This window comes from Nyctibius grandis, chromosome 3 (assembly GCF_013368605.1).
Source record: "Nyctibius grandis isolate bNycGra1 chromosome 3, bNycGra1.pri, whole genome shotgun sequence".
NCBI lineage: Eukaryota > Metazoa > Chordata > Aves > Nyctibiiformes > Nyctibiidae > Nyctibius > Nyctibius grandis.
This window is the reverse complement of record NC_090660.1, coordinates 58,963,084-58,978,147: the sequence shown is the minus strand read 5'-3', so window position 1 is coordinate 58,978,147 and position 15,064 is coordinate 58,963,084. Positions and strand designations below refer to the sequence as shown.

Sequence of the window (15,064 nt, the reverse complement as noted above, 5' to 3'; positions counted from 1 at the left end):
CATAGTTTTGGAAGGCATTGTTTCAAACAAGTTACTACCTTTTCAAATCTTTTGTCTCTTTCTATATCACATCTCCACTTCCTTTTTTTTTGTTTTTATTTCATAGCTTAGCTGCTTATATTTAAGTCTTAATTTCTTCTCACATCATGCCTCCCACTGTATGGCTTGGCATTAGCATAATTTTTATCCACTTCCGTGGAGAGAGTATCTTTACGTCTGCTGCTATTTGAATATAGTGAATACAATGTGCAGTGTCCAGTGAATGTAGGGCCAGCACTTCCACAACATCATGATTGTATCGTGTATCTTGAATGCAAAAGTGCCTTGATCTTGTCTATTGTTACTCACAGTCACGTAGCACCTTTGTGACAATAGGCAATAATTGCCCATGTGAAAAACAATTGTAGGAATTTCCATAATGCATTTATGGTTGTATCGTACTCTGATTTAGCAGATTAAAATAACAACAAATAATACAGTGTAGTTAGCCATTTCCATGTAGTGTCAATTCCAGTCACTATATTTTGAGACCCACTGTTACACTGGTTAGTGATTCCCCCCTCCACAATTTTTGAAAAGTGTAATCAGTTAGTACTTTCACGTGACTGCTTCTGTATCTTTGGATACAGGAAAAAACGTTTAGTGGTAATAAGCTGTGCTTAACAATTTCCAAATCACAGAATCACAGAATGTTAGGGATTGGAAGGGACCTCGAAAGATCATCTAGTCCAATCCCCCTGCCGGGGCAGGATTGCCTAGACCATATCACACAGGAACGCGTCCAGGCGGGTTTTGAATGTCTCCAGAGAAGGAGACTCCACAACCTCTCTGGGCAGCCTGTTCCAGTGTTCAGTCACCCTCACCGTAAAGAAGTTTTTCCTCAAATTTAAGTGGAACCTCCTGTGTTCCAGCTTGAACCCATTGCCCCTTGTCCTGTCAAGGGATGTCACTGAGAAGAGCCTGGCTCCATCCTCTTGACACTTGTCCTTTACATATTTATAAACATTAATGAGGTCACCCCTCAGTCTCCTCTTCTCTAAGCTAAAGAGACCCAGCTCCCTCAGCCTCTCCTCATAAGGGAGATGTTCCACTCCCTTAATCATCTTCGTGGCTCTGCGCTGGACTCTCTCTAGCAGTTCCCTGTCCTTCTTGAACTGAGGGGTCCAGAACTGGACACAGTACTCCAGATGCGGCCTCACCAGGGCAGAGTAGAGGGGGAGGAGAACCTCTCTCGACCTGCTGACCACACCCCTTCTAATACACCCCAGGATGCCATTGGCCTTCTTGGCCACAAGGGCACACTGCTGGCTCATGGTCATCCTGTTGTCCACTAGGACCCCCAGGTCCCTTTCCCCTACACTGGTCTCCAACAGCTCTGCCCCCAACTTGTACTGGTACATGGGGTTGTTCTTGCCCAGGTGCAGGACTCTACACTTGCCCTTGTTATATTTCATTAAATTTCTCCCCGCCCAACTCTCCAGCCTGTCCAGGTCTCTCTGAATGGCTGCGCAGCCTTCCGGTGTGTCAGCCACTCCTCCCAGTTTTGTGTCATCAGCGAACTTGCTGACAGCGCACTCTATTCCCTCATCCAAGTCATTAATGAATATATTGAATAGAACTGGTCCCAGAACCGATCCTTGAGGGACTCCGCTAGACACAGACCTCCAACTGGACTCTGTCCCACTGACCACTACTCTCTGGCTTCTTTCCTTCAGCCAGTTCACAATCCACCTCACTACCCGATCATCCAGACCACACTTCCTCAGTTTAGCTGCGAGGATGCTGTGGGAGACCGTGTCAAACGCTTTACTGAAATCGAGACAGACCACATCCACAGCTTTACCATCATCTATCCACCGGGTTACATCCTCATAAAAGGCTATCAAGTTGGTTGAGCAAGACTTCCCCTTGGTGAAGCCATGCTGAGTGCCCCTAATGATCCCCCTATCTTTGATGTGCCTAGAGACAGCACCAAGAACAAGTTGTTCCATAACCTTTCCGGGGATGGAGGTGAGGCTGACCGGTCTATAGTTACCCGGGTCCTCCTTCTTGCCCTTTTTGAAGAGTGGAGTGACATTCGCTTTCCTCCAGTCCTCAGGCACCTCTCCCGTTGCCCACGACTTAGCAAAGATGATGGAGAGTGGCCTATCAATGACTTCTGCCAGCTCCCTCAGCACCCGCGGGTGCATCCCATCAGGGCCCATGGATTTATGGACGTCCAGGTTGCTTAATTGGTCCCTGACCCAGCCCTCATCAACCAAGACAGATTCCTCCTCTATCCTGACTTCTTCTGGGGCCACAGTGGTCCGGGGCTCCTCAGGACAGCCTCCAGCAGTATAGACAGAGGCAAAGAAGGCATTCAGTAACTCCGCCTTCTTTTTATCCTCTGTCTCCAGGACCCCCACCTCATTCATCAGTGGGCCTACATTGCCTCTAGTGTTGGCTTTACCTGCAATGTATTTGAAGAAGCCCTTTCTGTTGTCCTTGACCTCTCTTGCAAGGTTTAATTCCAAGGAGGCCTTAGCTTTCCTAGTTGCCTCCCTACATCCTCTGACAACAGACTTCTATTCCTCCCAAGTGGCCAGCCCCTCCTTCCACGATCTGTACACCCTCTTCTTCCACTTGAGTTTGCCCAGCAGTTCCCTGTTCAACCATGCAGGTCTCCTGGTACCCTTCCTTGACTTCCTACCTGTTGGGATGCTCTGATCTTGAGCTCGGAAGAAGCAGTCCTTGAATGCTAACCAACTATCTTGGGCCCCCTTACCTTCTAGTACCCTGTCCCATGGGATTTCCCCTAGCAATTGCTTGAAAAGGCCAAAGTTGGAGCTAGGTTTATTTTTTTGTATAGTTAAGTAATTTTTATAATTCATCATGAAATTCTTAATAAATGCTTGTCTTACAGATTTACAGTCTGATTTTTATTGTAGAAAAATATATTCAAACATACCTAAAATAGTATTCTGTTTTCCTATTTTAAGACCTTAGTGGATGAGTAATCAGATAAAAATAAATAGAATCATTTAAAGTGTCTCTTCCTGTTAATGCACTCCATGCTGCTCAGATTGGCACATTCTAGAGTTTTTTCAGGGGTCTTAGTGTGATGGAAATTTCAGGTAGGTTACGAGAATTAGTATATATTTTTATATAGTTACTTCTTTCTGTGTCTATTTTTGTGTCCTGTCTTCCCCTAATATATTTTTAGATTTTAATTTTAATTAATATTTAAGTGAATTGTGTTCTAGAATAGAATTTCATTCAGATAATAATATAGTCTTTTCTTCACAACTTCTATTCTGACCAAGAAGCCTCTTGCACTCTGAAGTTTGATCTGTAAAATCAAACTTTTGGGGAATTCTTAGAGCTATTAGATTGGTGAAGGAACATTTTTTTTCTTAGCTGTCACCTGCTAGAAACTCCTTCTGGTATTTCTGAACTGTCAGTACTTCTCAGGAGTTTTTCTCTTAATACTAATTCTCAGTGTATTCCATTTAATTGAGGTAAAAAAGAAATCAGAGGGGTTTTACTAATTAAAGTGTTTCTTTCTCCCCTCAAATTACTATTTGGAATTAAACTTTATGTTTGATAGTGTGTCCTAAATGAAGAACACTGCAGTTTGTAATTTTTTATTGAAAATTTCTGAACTCCTGGAAATTGAGAGCTTAAATTTTTCTGCAAGAAAACAGATTAGATTTATTCTACATAAAAGGGTAGTTTTGAACTTCCTCACTTTCCTTCTCAGCCATTTTCAGTATAATGGCTGTTGTGTATTACACTGAAAACATCCAATGCCTCCATCCTGGGCATAGGCACCTTCCCTGTTTTCTTCTTAAGGGCAATAGTATGTCAGTATGAGTCTGTTGTCTCTTAGATCTTGGAAGGACTGTAGGAGTAAACGCTTTCTTTGTCTGCCTCATTAAGGTATGTTATTTTCAGTTTTACCTCTGGAGATGTGTGTAGTCAGGCTTCTGGCTATATGACCTACCGGGGCAGAAATTTCGGTTTGTGCAAGATCTTTTCAAGTCAGTTGTAACGTTTCCATTGTTAATCAGAACATCACAATTGCTGGAAGTTCTTGTGGTCTTCCTCCTCGTCTTCTATACTGATGACCCCTCTTAACTTTTTTTTACTAGCCTTTCATTTCTCTTATCTTCTCTTTTGCCCTTTTTTCTACACATGCCTCTGATTTTACTGCAGTTGTGCTGCTGGTGTTACTGTGTCATACAGGTAGGATCTCTAATACATATTAGGACTTCTCTAGATTTAGATCATGTCCCTGCATGCTGCTGGTTTTTTTTTGTTTTGTTTTGTTTTTTTGTTTGTGTTTTTTTTTAGAGTGAGGCTCTGAGTTGATCAGGATCTGAATAAGAAGCAATTTAGGTAATTAAAAGAGATTAAGTGACATTAGTGTAGTCAGATTCCACACATTTGTCAAAGAGCCGAGCAGAGGGCAGAGGGAGTAGTTCACTAGCATTATAAGGAGGTAAAAAAAGCCAGTCTTCAAAGTAGAAATACCCCATGCCACACAAAGAGGAAAGGAGCACATAGTTATTTTTCTGCAAACCAAGTAATTGGTCTTCAGAACAGAAGGTGGCATAGCACAGCAGTTCATTTGCTACAATGTAGTTGTGTCAAGTTGTTTGTCTTCAACTGTGTGCTAGGTTCCCATCACTTCTATAGCCCAAACACAGACATTCCTTCAGAGCACCTTGAATAGCATCTTGTTTAAGAGGTGGATCTGATGAGTAGTTGATAGGATTCTCTAGCTGATGCATCTGTTCTTAAGGCAAAGACATTCCTTAAAAATATTGAAGGCAAATAAACAGTAGAATTACTAAATAAGTAATTATGGTATGATTTATTCAGTTTGCTGTCACAATAAAAACATCACCAGGGAAAAAATGAAAACACAAAGTAATGTAAACTTATAAAAGAATGATTACATGGTCTTAATTCTGGCGATGGGCAGTGTCTGGTTTAATTGAGAAAGAACTTGGTATGAAATGGTGTGATAGTAATGTTGGCGGAATTCCAGAGAGACCACTGGCTCTCAGGCATTTTCTGCTGTCCTCCTGCATGGCAGAGAGGTTCAGGCTATGGGGTGGTGTCTTGTCTTATCAGGGGAGCTTAGGTTACCAGCCACCAGAGAGGCTACAAAAACAGAATTCATAATTTACAGGAAGAGCATCTTGTAAAATGTTGGGGTCAGAAGCCTTTGCACTCCTTGACTAAACTCAAGGTGATACTAAAATGAATTCCTAATACTTAGAAAAATTTAAGGAAAAATCTTCTGTATTTGGAGGTAGATACAGAGAAATCACATGGTAATACACCTTACAGCTGCATCTTACTTGGAGGTGGTTTCTCTCTGTCATTGAGCTAAATACCTCCTCAAGTTCTGGTAGCTCCCAGGGCAACTTACACTCCTCCCAAGGTAGGGATTGGCTTGTTTAGACAATCCAGGCTCTTCTCAGGCTTTTGCTTCACCAGATGGGAAAGATCATGACTTGGAGGAAGGTTTTCCGTGTATTCAGTTCTAGGCAATTTTTGTAACTCTCACTCCTGATTATTGATTCAGGTAGCAGCTCATGTCTCAGTTGATGTCTCCAATGTTAATAGAGTCCTTGCTGAAACAGCTGAAATATTTGCTTTTTATGATGCCTTTGGAATGCCTCTTCCTCCTGGTTGGACTTAGGAAGTCTTAATACTTACATGATTGTAAACAGAATTCTTCTTTGTCAAGACAAAACATAATCAGGAACTCAAGAGATTTTTTTCTAATTGTTATAAGGCGCTTAATTTGTTATGAATTAATTCTTTTCATCTGATTGGCAAGATGATTTAAGCAATTGAGCTGTCCTACAGGTTTAACTGCAGCACGTAATATTTTACAGCATATGTTATAAATCATGTTTTACACAAAGATAGGATGGAGTAATAAACGTGGACTATTTAAGCCAACAATTTTTTTTTTGAATATGGGACACAGATATGACTTTCTGAAATACCTGCAAGTATCCGTCACCTGAATAAACCTCAAAGCAAGATCCAGCCAGCAATCCTTGGTGAGAGCCACATGAAATTATAGTAAGACAATCTGAGGAAGGAAAGAATCAAATGGGAAGGGTGGACTGGAAAGAATTAGCAAGGTAGTATCTCCAAGTTTTTGGTTACTATGGAAGAGTCTGAGGAGTAGGAATTCTTGAACATTGTAAAGAGATGCTCTACTGCTCATGAAGGCGCCTGTATTAGTTAGCTCCAAAACAACAAAGTCTCATAAATCAGTACAGTCATGGTTGTTTTGTGTTATTTTATTGAAGACTTACTGTTAGAACTGAATCACAACGAATCCTGGCAATATGAATTCTAACCATGAAGATGTTTAGCATGCAAATCCACATTTTAATATATATTCAGAGATAATTATAAGATCTGTAGCCTTCAGCGAATTCTTTCTTCATATTCTATTCAGGTCCAGCTAGCCATCAGATATTTTTAAGGCCTATCTTGGATTTTCTGGATTGGAAATATGAAGTATCAGTTCTGGGATTCTTTCCAAAATACCAGGAAGTTGTCAGGCAATAGTTTTGAGCCTATTTTTAAAGACAGGAATGGAAGATTCTTTTTCATAGCTTAGATAGCCCATATTTTCTTAATTACTTAATCAGAACCCTCATAAATACTATTCTTCTGGATCAAATATTTGTGAAATGGCCAGATGAGCATTTGCAGTTGTGCTAGCTAACTCTGTCAAGGGAAATTAAAACACACTATAAATATTACTTGAGACAAACCTTTGTGGCAAGGTTGGAATGAAAGGGCTCATCTACCCTTTCAAGAGTACGTTTGGTTCCAGACGAGTGTTAGGTTTGTTGAAAAGGAGTATATTCAGAAAGGGTTATTTTCAACTGCAAGATGTTATTCACAGCTCAGAAATACTCTCATGCAAACAGAATTTGTTCACTAAAATAGATTTGTAGTAGACAGAGAAGAATGTCAACTGATTCGTTTCATCCACTTTCTACTTCCTTTGAATGTGCTGAAATAGACGTGAACTTAGAAAAACTGCTACTCACACTGTCCCTGTAAGCTGCATAGTACCTGGTGCATCTTTTAAAATTTATCATTCACAGAATCACAGAATCACAGAATGTTAGGGATTGGAAGGGACCTCGAAAGATCATCTAGTCCAATCCCCCTGCCGGGGCAGGATTGCCTAGACCATATCACACAGGAACGCGTCCAGGCGGGTTTTGAATGTGTCCAGAGAAGGAGACTCCACAACCTGTCTGGGCAGCCTGTTCCAGTGTTCAGTCACCCTCACCGTAAAGAAGTTTTTCCTCATATTTAAGTGGAACCTCCTGTGTTCCAGCTTGAACCCATTGCCCCTTGTCCTGTCAAGGGATGTCACTGAGAAGAGCCTGGCTCCATCCTCTTGACACTTGTCCTTTACATATTTATAAACATTAATGAGGTCACCCCTCAGTCTCCTCTTCTCCAAGCTAAAGAGACCCAGCTCCCTCAGCCTCTCCTCATAAGGGAGATGTTCCACTCCCTTAATCATCTTCGTGGCTCTGCGCTGGACTCTCTCTAGCAGTTCCCTGTCCTTCTTGAACTGAGGGGCCCAGAACTGGACACAGTACTCCAGATGCGGCCTCAGCAGGGCAGAGTAGAGGGGGAGGAGAACCTCTCTCGACCTGCTGACCACACCCCTTCTAATACACCCCAGGATGCCATATTTTCCTATGCCACAATTTCCAGAGATATGTGCACTTACTCTTTTCGAATCACAGTCGTCCATACTATATTCCTTTTGACTTGCAGTCGTCCATACTGTGTTCTTTATTAGCAGTTAATCACTTTTATTTTGCAATGGAGGACTTGAGTTTTAGTATATTTCTAAAATTTCTAAAAACGGAAGAATCTTCTCTTGATGTAAAAATAAATCAAAGTATTCAGAATAGGGTAAGCATTATCTGTGATGCCTGCAGACATGAAGGAAATAGGTTTCCTTTTCCAAAGTTACTGAATATCAAGAATTGGAGAGGGATCTAGGGGGGTCAGCCCCCACCCCCTGCAATTCTTAAGCAGATATGAGAGACAGGGAAATACAAATTTCCTTCATTTTCCCGGGAAGGTTTCTTACTGGAATGAGTTCTGCTAACATGCTTTTCTTCCAATTGGAATTTCAATAGTTCAATGTTCCCTCTGTATTTTGAAGTTATTCTGTGTGGAGAAATGTTAGGAAGTGATTCTATATTTTAAAGTGTACTCCACTTCTAAATATTGTATGCTGTAATGCTAATGCGGGAAGGGGTTTTTTTTATGCATAATTTTAATGCCTTGTGGAAGGCTAGGCTGTCAGTCTCATTGTAGTTTTACATAACAAAGTGTGTGGACAATATCTTTTATATATTTGGATGTATTTTCAGAGCTTCCTGGGCTACACCTCACAGAAAATTATCCCTGAAGGATAAAAGGGACCAGTAGCTCCTTCTTACATAAATATTTGTGGAGAATGTTTCAGCAAATTTTAACTTAATCTTTTTGAAATTTTCAGTGCTGCCAGTTAAGTTTATTGTAAAGAATACATACGTTAACTATTGGCTATATTTCTGTACTCTGGCACTTTTTTTACAGATCACATTTTTACAATCATTTAAAAAAAATTACAAAATTTTTCTCAATTGTGAAATAAATTTATAATTATGGAGTGAAATTTTGATTGCTTTATTCTCTCATTTACAAAGTTGTGAGACTTTTTACCGTGTCATTTCGGGTTAATGGAATCATGATAGCTTCTCACTGCTATTACCTGGCTTCGTAATTTAAAAAATATCTATCAAAAACCAGTATGTGTTAACTGGAGGGGTTTTTAAAATCTATGATTCATATTAGGCAGAATGCTAATTTTCTTGTGATGCTTCTTTGTATCATTGTTAAATTATTTCAGTAGTTTCATGGTAGGAACATACATTATTACACTACTCTTTGGAAAATTTTCCACTGAAAATTTGAATAAAATGCTTGTCTCTTATTCTTTATATCTAGTTGATTCTTCCTGCTTTCCTTATTTATTTATCTCCTATGCTTATCTTCTGTGAGTAATGGGACATCCGTGTAGCTTTGCTTGCTCTTGTGTGCTCTCCCGTTTTTGTTTCCCTTGGAAAATGGGGATCTGGTTTGTTTTACTTGCTGCATCTTCCTGCTGAGTATTTTCATACATGCCCTCTGAATGTTAAATTATGTTTATATTGAAAATCTCTTAATCATCCTCTGTTTAAGCTGTAACACATTTTCAAAGCAAAGTCTTTCCTGCCTGGCTCTTTGCAAACTATTTACGTACAGTGTTAGATGTTGGCTTCAAGGAAAATAGCTTCACTTTATTTTGCAGTAACTGTATCATCAAGTGTTAGCTTGTGATGAAGCATGAAGTAAATGCTTATATCTTCATTTTATTTAGCTGTGCTTTTTATTCTGCTTTGCCAAATAGGTAATTGCCTATTACTGCATGTAGTACATCTTCCTTTCTAGTAATAGTTTGCTTTTGTGCTATTCTGCTTTATTATTATAAATATATAAAAGTATTTAATATGCTTTTTTTTTTTAAACCAGAATCAAGACTTGAAGGTTGGCTTTCAATACCAAACAAAGGAAATATAAAGCGGCATGGCTGGAAGAAACAGGTACAAATGGATTTTTTTTTTTCTTCCTGAACTCCCTTGGAAAGTGTTTTTACACATACAGTGAATTGGTTTTACAGCTCAGATTTAAGAAACAAAGAAGATAATTAGAGTAATTTAGTGTGTGTACATTACTTTATTGAAGAGAAAAAAACCAAGAAAATTCACAGAATCACACAGAATCAACCAGGTTGGAAGAGACCTCTGGGATCATCGAGCCCAACCATTGCCCTGACACCACCATGTCAACTAGACCATGGCACTAAGTGCCATGTCCAGTCTTTTCTTAAACACATCCAGAGATGGTGACTCCACCACCTCCCTGGGCAGCCCATTCCAATGTCTAATGACCCTTTCTGAGAAGAAATTCTTCCTAATGTCCAACCTGAACCTCCCCTGGCGAAGCTTGAGGCTGTGTCCTCTTGTCCTATCGCTAGTTGCCCGGGAGAAGAGGCCAACTCCCACTCCCCTACAACCTCCCTTCAGGTAGTTGTAGACTGCAATAAGGTCATCTCTGAGCCTCCTCTTCTCCAGGCTAAACAACCCCAGCTCCCTCAGCCGTTCCTCGTAGGTCAGACCCTCCAGACCCTTCACCAGCTTGGTCGCCCTCCTCTGGACTCGCTCCAACACCTCAACATCTTTCTTGAAGTGCGGGGCCCAGAACTGGACACAGTACTCAAGGTGCGGCCTCACCAGTGCCGAGTACAGAGGGACGATCACTTCCCTAGACCGGCTGGCTACACTATTCTTAATAGAGGCTAGGATGCCATTGGCCTTCTTGGCCACCTAGGCACACTGCTGGCTCATGTTTAGCCGGCTGTCGATCAGCACCCCCAGGTCTCTTTCCACCGGGCCGCTTTCTAACCACTCTTCCCCCAGCCTGTAGTGCTGCATGGGGTTGTTGTGGCCAAAGTGTAAGACCCGGCACTTGTTCTTGTTGAACCTCATGCCGTTGGTCTCGGCCCATCTATCTAACCTGTCCAGATCCCTCTGGAGGGCCTTCCTACCCTCCAGCAGATCGACACTCCCACCCAGCTTGGTGTCATCTGCAAATTTGCTGAGGGTGCACTCAATCCCTACGTCTAGATCATCTGTAAAGATATTGAACAGCACTGGCCCCAGAACTGAGCCCTGGGGAACACCGCTAGTGACCGGCCGCCAGTTGGACTTTGCCCCATTCACCACTGCTCTCTGGGCTCGGCCATCCAGCCAGTTTTTAACCCATCGAAGAGTCCACCCATCCAAGCCCCGGGCAGCTAGTTTGTCTAGGAGGATGCTGTGGGAGACAGTGTCGAATGCCTTACTGAAGTCTAGATAGACTACATCCACAGCCCTGCCCTCATCTACTAAGCGGGTCACTTTGTCATAGAAGGAGATCAGGTTGGTCAAGCAGGACCTGCCTTTCATGAATCCATGTTGGCTGGCCCCAATGCCCCGATTGTCCTGCAAGTTCAGTATGAAATCTGTAGTAATAACTCTGCCAATTTACTGCAGGTGGTTGAGGAAGGTGCTTTACAACAGGCATCTTGGAGCCATTAAAAATTTCAGTAAGCTTCTTTATAATCCTGTTACTGAAAAATAAGCTCTTTGTGCAGCCAGACAGCAGAGAGTAGGGAACACCACACGTGTTCTGAAGGCCATGGAAGAGTGCATCACACTATAACTGGCCACATGTTATTTCCAAGGACATTTCCATCTCCCTTACTTTTAAAACGGTCAGTTTCTCTTGACAAGATCTGGTTTACTCTCAGAAACTGGACCTCTGTGCTGGAATACCCACTCTAAATAAAGCAGTATTGTTTTGCCTCTGCAGAGGTTATGATCTGTTTCTTTGAAATGTCAAATGTTCAAATTGCGATGCCTAGAAGCTTAGAACCAGTTTCTGATTATGTTTTCTGGCTTTCCAGTTCCCATCTTTGAACATTCTTTAGTATAACAAATTACAAAAGTAGACATGGTCACTAGGATTTTGTAGTTTATTTCCCTGCATCTTCCTTAGTTATATTCAGAGACCAGTGTTGGAAATTGTTCACTTTATTCATGACACTTTCAACATAACTTTCTGATTCCTGCTGAATGATCCGTCTCAGATGTTCCTGTTTACGTTCACATTCTACAAGTGTTAGAAGTGGTTCCTACAAAATTTAAAGGAGAAGGATTTAATTCCTGTCAAAGCAGCACTAATGTGTTTGTATTGGGCCTTTAGCTGCTGAACTCCTTCTTGAAGTACTCCATTTTTGAGTTGGCTAACACAACCTTCATTATACAATCAAAGTGTTTCGAGTTCCAGACCTGCCTGTTTTACATCAATATCAGACCTTCCTAGTGATGTGTCTGTAAGTTAAAACCGCCACCGATTCTAGCTTGCAGAGAGCGAGTGTTAAACTCTGCCCTATTTCAACTAATGGCTGCTTAGAGTATTCTCCCAGACCCTCAGATGAGGGGAAATGCGAACAAGTGCCGTATTGAAAATGCTTGCTTACCGCAGTTTGGAACCTGGGGTTTGCTACAGATACCTCAAATGCTTTTCAGTTGGTTTCTGGTCTCTTTGCATTTCACATTGTCTCCCTATTAGCAGAACTGCAGGAAATCTACAGTGCAAGGTCAAGAATGTTCTTGGTGCCATATTTGAGTCAAACGCTGATAGTGTTTGAATGTTCTTTAGGTGTCTCACAAAACACACCTATTTGTAAATCTATTCCACAACTTGTTCTGTTTGATAGCTGAGGCTGCTTGACTGCTGTTGTTCCAGAATTGATTCTCCAAGTTGCTGTCAGACTTTTGGCAGTGCCCATGAATGGCAGTGACTGTGCCTAGGCACAAGTCATGTAGCTTTATTCTGCTCTGGATTATCTAAAATATTGCATAATTTTCCTGTCAGAATACCTCCAGCAGCCTTTTCTGGTTGTCTTCTAGAAATGGAGATTATTCTCGCAACCTCTGATGATTAAAATTTTAAATAATAAATAAATGCAGCTTCTCCAGTGAAAGACTGTATCTGAGCTTCTTTAGGCATGCCCAATATGGGCATACTTAGTTCCCTCAAGATATTTTAGGCAGTTACTACATTCATACTTTCCTAGCTTGAATAATAATTCTTGCACTTTGAAGGAATTTGAGCTACAGATCGATGCCTCTGTCGTAAAATGAGTCATGCTGATAAGATTCCTTAAACTAGCCGAGGTTCAAACCAGTGAGACACAGTAGTGAGGGGCCATGTTGACTTACATGCGTATTGTGTTGGCTGAACAGTACTGCATCTGAAACAAGCTGGCTTGTAGTCAGCCTCCTCAGGTGCTTCTGTTCCAAATTCTGCGCTTTCAGTTTTGGGGCTGGTGGGAGTTGTGCAACCTCAAAAGCAAAAATTGCATTAGCAGTGCAATTGGATTGATGCCCGAGTTGTTATAACTTGAGCTGCTGCATTTCTGACTTGAATGTCAGCACTGATGTTTTTGCCCCGTGCCCTCTGAGTTGTTTAGTTTAAGTTAGAAAGGGGTGAGTGTGAAAAACTCATTTGAGAAGAAACAGTTCAAGCTAACACTAAAATGGGTTAGCCATATTTTTATCTGGAACTTCGTTTCTTCCCAAGTGGAAATGATAAAAATATCCTTCAAAAACTACTGTAGAACAGAACTATTGTCAGAAATTTTTTTTTTTATGTTCACAACAGGATACGGAGGCTGTTGTACGTAACTTTTCTTTTGTGGGGTTATCTTTTCACCAAGACTTGTATACAGTGTGATAACTGAATTCCATTGCAGTCAGAATTTGCATTTGTTATAGTAGTCGTCTTAAGGCCTTGCTCCTGTCTGTGAAAGGCAGAGGTGTATACTTCAAAGACAAAGAAGGCGTTAGCTTTCTGTTGAAGTAGATCAAAGGAATTCAAGCACAGACTCTTTTTCTTTAGTGGGGAAAATCACAAGAGGGTCACAGCTTTACAACTTAGTACCTATTCAAGTTGATTAGGCTTTCTGTTAAAGAATCATGAGGAGCTGGAAGCCCTTTTAGTCAGGGGGAAAACCACCCTTTGTGGCTTTTTTAGGTGCATTTCAGTAATTCAGATGTACAACTGTAGCACACAGCTTGTGCAACAGATTTTTAAAACACTATTCTATAAACTTGTTAAGGTAACTTTCATATTGAGGTTTTGAGATCAATAGTCCTGTGTAATGAGGAGGTTCAGCCTTCTCTTGTAGGAGGAGTAAACATCATTTACTTAAATTGTCAGTATCTGCATTGTGCAGAAACCCATTCTGTTACCTACCAGTAACTGGAATTCAAGATGAACTGTTCGTGTATTCACTCTCTTGCTTTTCTGTCCTTTCCCCTGCTTCTGGGTTGTATTATACCTGGATGTGGAGCTCAATATAAACAGAGCAGTCAGTCTACCTCTTTTTAATCCTCTTTAGTGCCTCGTACCTTTTAATATGCTGTTTCTAAAACATTTGAAACTAGAGGGGAGGGAACTGCCACAGCTGTCACTGAGCTTATGCTTATGGACAGTTTTAGCAAAGACGTTGGACTGGCAACTCCCAGTGAAGAGCAACAGGCAGTGAATTCTACAGGCTTGAACTCACCGGGAAGTGCTTAGGTTAGAGGTGTTTGATCTTAACTGGACTGTGGGTTACAAAATGTTTTTTTCTGAGCAGCATGCTTTGTTTTTCCTGTCATGTGAACAAATGTTTATAATTCTGTGTGATTGTGAGCAGCACTGGAAGGGTGTCTCTGTACTTTAGGTTGAGGACAACATCCTCGGGCTTTTTGGGGCAGGGGGGCAGACACTGCAGGGATACTCAGCATTTGGGAATTCCCTCGGAAATGGGGCCTGCAGTCCACTCCTGCTCTAAAACTCACAGTGCCTTCCCAGTAGCTCTTGCTTATTCCCCAGAATCCCATGCATTCTGGAGAAGCATCCCATGCATTCTGGAGTACTCTACTTTTTCAGTGGCATGGGATAGGTACAATATATAAATATGTAGATTTTGAGCAAGAACTTTTAAAACACATGGGGGAAAAAACTAATCAACACATTACCAAATGTTTCTGTTCTTTAACATCTTTTCCACTCTGGAAAAAACTGTGTGGTTTGACCTTTAAAGTGACACGTAGCACAAGAATGTCCATTTCTTTTCTCTTCCTCCTCAAACCTTTCTCTTACTGTGTTAGTGTATTCATAGACTTGGAATGTATACCAGACCTCTGGTGATTCATTTTGGCTCTTTATTTTACCAGTCCATTAAATTGAAAGTGTAGGAAATAGTTAGCTGGAGCTGTGAGAATTCCTTTTAGCCTGCCAGTAGTTTGGTGCGAAGTACCAATGAGTCCTGCAGGTCTCTAGAACTAGAGAAGTTGTTTACAACTTTGTCAATAAGTGATAGATTCTG

General features: G+C 41.1%; 1 protein-coding gene across 1 annotated transcript in view; it reads left to right on the top strand.

Moving 5' to 3' along the window:
* The window catches only part of ROCK1 (Rho associated coiled-coil containing protein kinase 1), a 100,488-nt gene that overhangs the window by 76,868 nt on the left and 8,556 nt on the right, over positions 1–15,064 (top strand). The window contains 1 exon segment of the mRNA XM_068396182.1: positions 9,613–9,683. Within this exon segment, the coding sequence (XP_068252283.1) occupies positions 9,613–9,683 (71 nt within the window).